The sequence below is a fragment of the Colobus angolensis genome, unplaced genomic scaffold (assembly GCF_000951035.1).
Source record: "Colobus angolensis palliatus isolate OR3802 unplaced genomic scaffold, Cang.pa_1.0 Scaffold42, whole genome shotgun sequence".
NCBI classification, from domain to species: Eukaryota; Metazoa; Chordata; class Mammalia; order Primates; family Cercopithecidae; genus Colobus; species Colobus angolensis.
This window is the reverse complement of record NW_012117599.1, coordinates 2662178-2671702: the sequence shown is the minus strand read 5'-3', so window position 1 is coordinate 2671702 and position 9525 is coordinate 2662178. Positions and strand designations below refer to the sequence as shown.

Sequence of the window (9525 nt, the reverse complement as noted above, 5' to 3'; positions counted from 1 at the left end):
AAAAAAAAAAAAAAAATGCTTTCCAAAAGACAGTGGAGTCGAGTCAGGGGTTACAGGTGCCTGCCACTATGCCTGGCTAATTTTTTGTATTTTTAATGGGTTCAAGTGATTCTCCTGCCTCAGCCTCCTGAGTAGCTGGGATTAGAGGTGCCCACCACTACACCCAGCTAATTTTTGTAGTTTTAGTAGAGATGGGAGTTTCACCATGTTGTTCAGGCTGGTCTCAAACTCCTGACCTCAGGTGATCCACCTGCCTCTGCCTCCCAAAGTGCTGGAATTTCAGGTGTGAGCTACTGCACCCGGCCTTCTTTACTTTTGAATTACAATTTTGTCAGATAAAATATTCTTGGCTGGCTGGTTTTTGTTTAGTATGTTTTAGCACTTTGAACATATCATTCCACTCTCTTCTAGCCTATAAAGTTTCTGCTGGCAAATCTGCTCATCATCTAGTAGATGTTATCTTGTATTTGTTGGGTCACTTTCCTCTTACGACTTTCAAGATCCTTTCTTTGTGACTTTTGACAGTTTCATTATGATACTTCTTGGTGTAGATCGATTTATTGTAGTTGGGTTCTTTGAACTTTTTGAATTTGTGTGCCCATTTCTATCCTCATATTTGGGAAGTTGAAATTGGCTCTGTTCTCCTTGTAGAACTCTCATAATGTGTATGTTGTTTCGCCTTATGCTGTCTGTAGGTCCCTTAGGGTATCATTATTTTTCTTTTCTTCTTTTTTCTTTTTGCTCCTGTGCCTCAGTAATTTCAAAAGTCCTGTTGTTAAGTTCACTGATTCTTCTGCCTGCTCAGGTCTGCTGTTTAGTCCTTCTAGTGAAATTTTCACTTCAGGTTTTGTATTCTTCAGTTTTAGAATTTCTGTTTGGCCCTTCATAGTTTCTATCTCTGTTGATCTTCTCATTTTGTTCAAGCATCATATTCCTGATTTCATTTAGTTGTCTATCTCTGCTCTTTTTTAATTTACTGAGCAATCTTATGACAGTTATTTTGAATTACTGGACAATTCATATGTCTTCATTTCTTTGGGGTTGGTTTCTGGAGTTTTAACTTGTTCCTTTGGATATGCCGTATTTTTGTTTATTTGTGTATCTTGTTTTTGTTGTTGGGATCTTGGCATTTGAAAAATCAGCCACCTCTCCCAGTCTTTGCAGTCTGGTTTTGTAGTGGAAGGATTTTCTTCAGTCAGCCCGGTTAAAGACTCTGGAGCCTTTTGAGCCTTTTCTGGGGCCACATACTCTCCGCTTGTGGGTGTAATCTCCTAACTGAAGTTCACTGACTTCTACCCAGGAGCTCTGCAGCACTGTGGCCTTGTTGGTATTGTAGTAAGCTGCAGCCCTGGAGCTCCACCTAGTTTCTGTCTCTGGTACTGCAACCTCTGGTGCCAAGTGATGGCCTTTTGTTCTTAGCTCCCAACCTGGTGCCCTGTTCCTGTCACTACTTTGATTTAGATGAGACAGAAATCATTCCCTCTGGCTGCACTTGAAGAAGTCAGAAACACTGGTTGTACACCAACTTCTTTCTGTCCTCAGGGAGAAGTAGGAAATTGAGAGTTTCCTCACGGTGCACTGTGCCCAAGAGAGGGCCTCTGGCTGTCAAATGCTCAGATTTTGAATCTGTGTCTTGTGTGGGGAATGCGTCTTGTGTGTCTGAGTTTTCTGTTTCTGTCTTGCTGATGTCACTCTCACACAGCCCTCTTTTACAATGGAGGATCATGCTGTATGTACTGTCTGATAACCTTTTTTGCTGTCACTTAACATATTGTTGATACATACCTTTATATGCCAGTGAATATAGATTGGTGTCATTTTTAATCCCTTCTCGAAGTCCCGTCATTCAGATATCATAATCAACCTTGTTGGTCATTTAGATTGTTTCTAATTGTTCAGCTGTTTCAAAGTCAAATTCAGTGAACATTCTTTTGTTTTTCAGAGACAGAGTCTGACTGTCACACAGGCTGGAGCACAGTGGCACAGTCATAGCTCATGGCAGCCTCAAACACCTGGGCTCAAGTGATCCTCCTGTTGTAGCCTCCCAGGAAGCTGGGACTACAGGCATGCACCACCATACCAGGCCAATTTTTGTATTTCTTTTTGGTAGAGACGGGGGTATCGCTCTGTTGCCCAGGCGGGTCTTGAACTCCTGGCCTCAAATGATCCTGCTGCCTCTGCCTGCCAAAGAGCAGGGGTTACAGATGTGAGCCACTGTTGTCAATGAACTTTTTTTTTTTTTTTTGAGACAGGGTCTTCCTCTGTTGCCCAGGCTGGAGCGCAGTGGTGCAAACACAGTTCACGACTCGCTGCAGCCTTGACCTGGCTCATGTGATCCTCCCGCCTCAGCCTCCTGTATGGTTGGGGCCACAGGCATGCACCACCATGCCTAGCTAATTTTTTTTTTTTTTTTTTTTTTACTTTTTGTAAAAACAGGCTCTCACTTTGTTGCCCAGGCTTGAACATTCTTCTTTTTGTTTGTTTGTTTGAGACATGGTCTGCCTCTAGCCCAAGCTGGACTGCAATGGTGTGATTGCCTCCCAGGTTCAAGTGATTCTCCTGCCTCAGCCTCCCAAGTAGCTGGGATTACAGGCACTTGCCACCATGCCTGGCTAATTTTTTGTATTTTTAGTGGAGACAGGGTTTCACCATGTTGGCCAGGCTGGTCTCAAACTCCTGACCTCAAGTGATCCACCCGTCTCAGCCTCACAAAGTGCTGGGATTACAGGCATGAGCCACTGCACCCAGCCTGAACAGTCCTTTTTTTTTTTGAACATTCTTAAAATAATCACATTTGCCCAAAAATTATGCCTCAGGAAAGAGGGAGTTGCTTTATATTCAAGTCTTCACATATACTTATTATGTGCAGTTCTCTCAGTGAGTTCTTTGTCATCTACAAAGTATTAGTGGGAAAAACATACTAGCCTAAAAAGTTCTCAGTTAATGGTAGTTTTAAATGTTCTTACAGGATAGATTTTACCTGGGACATTTTGTTGAAGACTAAGATGAGAGGTGATGTGGCAAAGGAATTTATTCCACACTTCATAATTATCCCCTCGGGATATGACTCCAGGGTTGCATGGTTTGGGAATGTATCACACCCATGGCTCTTAAAGAACGCTTTCCAAAAGGCAGTGGAGCCAGGGGTTACTCTGTGATTGTCACAGACATACACCTCAGGGGAAAGGGAGATGATGTGACTTGCAGCATCACACAGTTTCATAAAGTGCTTTATTGCAAAAAACTCTTGAGTTGAACATAGTGCCTTCTGGAAAACTGACAGATGATGCAGGCACTTCACAGGTGGTACTGAGTAATTCTTGTGGTAGCGCATAAGAAAGCGTGTTACAGGCCGGGTGCTATGGCTCACGCCTGTAATCCCAACACTTTGGGAGACCAAGGCGGGCGGATCACCTGAGGTCAAGGGTTCGAGACCAGCCTGGCCAACATGGTGAAACTTCGTCCGTACTAAAAATACAAAAAAATTAGCTAGGCGTGGTGGTGTGTGCCTGTAGTCCCAGCTACTTAGAGAGCCTGAGGCAGGAGAATCACTTGAACCCAGGAGGCAGGGGTTACAGTGAGCCGACGTCGCACCACTGCACTCCAGTGTAGGCGACAGAGGGAAACTCCATCTCAAAATAAAAAATAAAAATAAAAAAAGAAAGCACGTTACCTCAGGCAGTCCCACCTGCAGTGATGCTGAGAGTAATCAGTGGGTTCCGTCTGCCCGCCTCCTTGCTGCGTTATGAACTTAGCTCTGCAGCAGCTGTTCCACTTAAGGTTTCAGCATCCATTGATTCTTTTTCCCTAGATCAATTATTTCATTAGCGGTTTCCAAGTGGTGCTTTCCTAATTCTGTAATTGCTGATGCTCTTAGCTTAGTTCTACATGCTATGTTGAGTTCTTCTAATAAAGAATTTTTTCTTCCCTTTATTAGATTACCTTGAAAAATAGTTCTTAAAGAAAAGCTGGAGTAAATGCTTGATTTCATTCTCTTACTAATTTTTAAAGTTGGTGCCTTAGCAGTCTCCAGTGATGGCTGTTATTAAAGTATCATTATGTTACCTATTGGGTACTATGTTCACTATTTGGGTGGCGGATTCAGTAGAAGCCCAAACCGCAACATTATACAATCTATCCATGTAACAGACCTGTACATGTATCCCCTTAAAACAATGTATCATTATGAACTCATGGATATTTAAAATACATTTGATTTGCCCCAGTCCATTACAATCATTATTCTTATTGATGCTTTCATTGGTACATCATAATCCAGTGGGAACCCCTTCAAATTGGCTTTTGTATCCTTTCTATATAAGTCCAGCAATCTTTTGGGGGTGCTTAAGTGATCCTCCTGCTTCAGCCTTCCGAGTACCTGGGATTACAGGTACCCACCCCCAGGCCCGGCTAATTTTTTTATTTTTTGTAGAGATGAGGTCTTGCTCTGTTGCCTAGGCTCATCTTGAACTCCTGGGCAACTCAAGCCATCCACCTGCTTTGGCCCCCCGAGTGCTGGGATGACAGGCGTGAGCCACGGCGCCTGGCCTCAGTAATGGTGATTGCTTCTTTGATGATTTTCTATCCCAGATCTAGAACTGATCATTTCTCTGAGGAGCTCTGTTCCTCTGCAGGGTGTGTGGCATACAGAAACACAATCTGGGCGCTTAAAGGTGCTCATTGTTATTGTCTTGTTTCTGCTTCCAGGACTTTCAGCAAGAAAAAGTGTATTTTATTTTACAGAGGAAAAAAGTCACAAGTTTGTATTGATAGTTCCAATTCAAACTGGATTAAGATGTAAGATTTCAGGGTTATAATAAAATTATAGGGCTTGTACTTAGCTTTTCAAACGTTTACATGTATTTATTTTCTTTTATATTAAAAGTCTTGGTTTTTAATAATATCCTAATATAATTTTTTATTCTATAACATACCTAAATAGCTTCAAAATATCAATACCATTATCACAACTAACAGGAAGACTACTGAATGCAGTATAAACTTTCTTTGTGCTTTCTCCCCCATAGAATGTATCCTGATACCTCCTCCTCTCTCTTTTCTCCCTCCGTTCCCGTAACTTCTGCTGTGATAAGACCTTTATCTTGTTCTCTCTCTGCCCCTTCCACTCACATGTCAGCATCATTCCAGCTGTCTTACTTGGAAAGGATGTCCTCATTTTCCTCATTGTTATTTCCCATAGAAAGGAGCGGCTTAGTTGACTTACGATGTATTTCTTCCATTTTATTTTCTTCACTTTCTTTTAATAATCTCTAGCTTTATATTTTTATTGTTTTTACCATTGTTTTCTTGATTTTCATGATAAAAGTATGCTTGTGTTTGTCCATAATAATGTCGTTCTCTCAATACCTTTCCTTCTTTTTTTTTTTGATGTATTAATATGGTTGTTCAATTTTCTCTAGCTTGAAGATGATATTATTGTCAAACAAAATTATTTTAATACCATAAAAAATTTTGCACTTCAACTTTCTTCTGAGGAATGGATGATTCTAGAGTTTTCCCAGCTGGGCTTCATTGGTAAGAAAAGTGTCACACTTACCTACTTTTCAGAAATAACTGTGACTCTCAGAATCTAAAACCAAGTGCTTACTTGTCCTAAAGTTGTCTTTTTTCCTATGGAAATGGGTTGTTTTTGAGAAAACTTAAGTTAGGTGAACCTCTCTGTATGACGTGATGAAAGTCGACCCAGGACGATTTGGAGACTTCTCAGATGGTTGTGTTTCCTCTCGAGTTCTCCACGACGCCAACCGTGGTCCTGGTGAACGTGTCTGATTTTTTCTTCTCTGACATTTCCAGCTCCTTTGTTCACATAAGATTGCTGTTCTTTTAAAAAGAGGACCACAGAGAGTTTGCTCATATGAATTCCAAGTATTTTCATGCAGTGCATGAAGTCCTCATTCGGTGATTAATTTTTATTCGTTTTTCTCTTAACTAGTTGGGGCACTCATTTCTAAATGTTTTTTGGCTGCTGTTGCAAAATTAGCCAGCTATAAAGAATATGTTTGAAGTTGGCCAGGCGCAGTGGCTCATGCCTGTAATCCCAGCACTTTGGGAGGTTGAGGCATGTGGATCAGCTGAGGTCAGTTCAAGACCAGCCTGGCCAACATGGTGAAATCCTGTGTCTACTAAAAATACAAAAATTAGCCTGGCGTGGTGGCAGGTACATGTAATCCTAGCTACCCGGGAAGCTGAGGCAAGAGAATTGCTTGAACGGGGGAGGTGGAGGTTGTAGTGAGCTGAGATCACGCCACTGCACTCCAGCCTTGGGGACAAGAGTGAGACTCTATCTCAAAAAAAAAAATGTATATATATGTTTAAAATTGAAGAATTGAAGGAAATTTACAGGGTTCAAATAATACTCAGAGGATAACATTTCATCTCCTATGGTACTTTTTAACACTTCAAGCATTAGAGGCTGGACCTTTGACCTTCTTGATCATTTAACTCAAAACTTAAGACACAAAAACCATCTTTACTTGTGAATGCTTCAGTGAAAACAAAATTAGGAGTCCTTGTTTTTTGGATTTATTGATTTAGATGAAAATTTTTTACCTAAACCTCTCAGTGTTTAATGGGAAGAATCTTAGTAACAGAGGAAGGGAAAATGTCTGACTTGCCTTTTGAATGCTTTGGGCCATTACGTATACGATAGATTATTATAATAACATCAGGAGTTTACTACATCTGTTTACACCCAGGTGACAGCTCATGAGAAAGTTTAGCTGAAGCAACTTTGTTTAATTTTGATAATACAAGTGGGGAAATTGTTTATGATGATTTTATAGTTGAATGCGCAAGCTTCAGCGCATGTTGTGGACGAGAGTTCACGAATGTCAGCCAGTTTGGTGCCTGGTTTCTGTATTGCAGCTATTGACTGGGAATATCTTTTCAGGTAAAATGTTTCAAGCGCCGGATCTTACTCTGATTGTAGAATTCATATTCATGTTTTACAAGGAGAAACCCATTGATTGGCTCCTGGACCATATTCTCTGGGTGAAAGTCTGCAACCCTGAAAAAGATGCAGTAAGTTTATTCCTCACCAGAGTGGAGGGAGTTTCTTTTCTGTATTTCGTGAAAGTGACTTTTAGAGATTTTGCAAACAAATCGTTAAATAGGTCGGTGATATAAAACTTCTTTCCTGAGCTGATAAAAAGTTTCTGTAGTAGAAGAACTTTTAGATAGCAGTGGAAAATCCTGTAAAGCAGGAAGCTGTTGCAAGATAATGGATGTTCTTTAAATTGCTGATAAACGTTTCTAGTGTTTGTAAGCCCTGGCGGTTCACTAACTATTGGCTGTAGATGTTGGTCATATCTGTTCTTGCATGCAGTGCCATTGCAGTTTGCTTTCTTCATATTTCCTGTTCACTCTCTTTTTCCATGTATACTGCAGACTTTATTAGACCCTAACACGTCTGTAAATGAGGAATAAAGTAGAAGTAATATTTTATACCAAAACAATGACACGTTAAAGTACCTTTCAGTGTGTTACTCACAACAAGCCAGTGTTCATAATAATATGATTACCTTTGGGATGATGGTTGCAGTCAAGTAAGTGTATAATAATTTTTGCTTTGATCATTCAGATAGCACGTTATTACCATAGAGATCTTATTATTAAGAGTAATTAGGCCGGGTGCGGTGGCTCATGCCTGTAATCCCAGCACTTTGGGAGGCTGAGGCGGGCGGATCACGAGGTCAGGAGATCGAGACCATCCTGGCTAACACGGTGAAACCCCATCTGTACTAAAAATAAAAAAAAAAAAAAAAAAAAAAAAAAATTAGCCGGGCGTGGTGGCGGGCGCCTGTAGTCCCAGCTACTTGGGAGGCTGAGGCAGGATAATGTCGTGAACCCGGGAAGCAGAGCTTGCAGTGCGCCAAGATCGCGTCACTGCACTCTAGCCTGGGCAACAGAGTGAGACTCCATCCCCAAAAAAAAAAGTAATTAGGCCAGGTGCAGTGGCTCACACCTGTAATCCCAGCACCTTGGGAGGCCAAGACTAGAGGCTCACTTGAGCCCAGAAGTTCAGGACAAGCCTGGGCAACATACAAGTCCCATCTCTACAAAAAAAAAAACAGTAATTTTTTTAAAAAAAGAGTAATTAGGTATGTTTTCCTTGTCCAATTTGAATTGTATCTCTGAAAAAAATACAGCTTTTAATTTATTTGGTGTAAGCATACACAAAATTATAAAAGTACAAATTCTTAAAAAGGTCCATTTTGATGTGTGATGATAAGTATTAGTAAGAACGTGTCATCATAGCGTTGTCTTACCATTCATTGTAACAAATAAGCATTAATGTGACTTCATGACCTTCTACTCCCTAGAATAGTTGAATCCTCATACCTGCTAGTTTTTAGGATACTACCCTCTGGTGTCTGTAGGCTACCATTGCATTCTGTCCAAAAAACACACACACACACACACACACAATTAAAAAAAAACACATTCTTAGAGGAAATCATGGAATATAGCAAAATGGCAGAGTATCTGTTTTCCGACAATTAGCTGAATGTGTAAATTGTTTTCAACAATTCATTTTTTAGAGATCTCAGTCCTTGCATGTATTTTCACTGTGACTTACAGAAATTTTTATTGTAGGACACAAAACAGTTAGTGTCATCTTTAACCTCCTACAATACACTTGCCTTTCATTCGTCCTGTGCAATTTTATTTAATATGTGGTTAGGTTCTAAAATGAGCCTGTGAGGTGGAAAAATCTGTAGTAAAAGTTAAAACCACAGAAACCCTCTAAATCATCCATAAATTTGGGGACATGAACTTTTGGACGATTTCATCCATTCCTGCACCCTTCTGTAGTCCATGTTTTTCTGTGGCCTGTAATTCTTCCGTTGCTTCCCCTAGTATGTCGAGGGTGCTGTCACCGCATCCTTGACAGAGGCCCGGGAAACCCTGCGAGTCATTCACACGTTCTCCCAAAGGGTTATCAGCCCGCTTGGGCCCTGGAGTCCTTCCGTTGCCGCTGGAGTGACAGGCTGAGTTCCAGAGACTGCCTTGGTGGTTTCGCTGTCTCCTCAACCTCGCGCTCCTCTCCCGCCCTTTGCCCTTCCCTGTGACTCTTCCTCTCTTTCTTTTTCCTTCCACTTGAGTATTTGTGCAAAGAAAATGCACTATTTCATCTGTATCATAGTGACAGTAATAATGCCAGTGAAGTGAAACCTCTTGAGAAATAAGCATTTCAGCACCCAGTATATTATTAGAAGTCTTCTAAAGTGTAAATTTCTTTCTTTTCTCTTCCTTTTTTTTTTTTTTTTTTTTTGTGAGACAGCGTTTCACTCTTGTCACCCAGACTGGAGTGCAATTGAGCAGTCTCGGCTCACTGCAGCCTCTGCCCCCCGGGTTCAAGCGATTCTCCTGCTTCTCAGCCTCCCAAGCAGCAGGGACTGCAGGCACGCGCCACCATGCCTGGCCAATTTTTGTATTTTTAGTAGAGACCAGGTTTCACCGTGTTGGCCAGGATGGTCTCGATCTCCTGACCTCATGGTCGCC

The 9525-nt window shown here is 41.2% G+C and overlaps 1 protein-coding gene across 1 annotated transcript in view; it reads left to right on the top strand.

The window, feature by feature from the left end:
* Positions 1-9525, top strand: part of MGAT4A (mannosyl (alpha-1,3-)-glycoprotein beta-1,4-N-acetylglucosaminyltransferase, isozyme A) — a 132172-nt gene that overhangs the window by 99577 nt on the left and 23070 nt on the right. Inside the window, exons 8-9 of the mRNA XM_011956550.1 lie at positions 5421-5535; positions 6911-7041. Of these exons, the coding sequence (XP_011811940.1) occupies positions 5421-5535; positions 6911-7041 (246 nt within the window). The remainder of the gene's footprint in view (positions 1-5420; positions 5536-6910; positions 7042-9525) is intronic.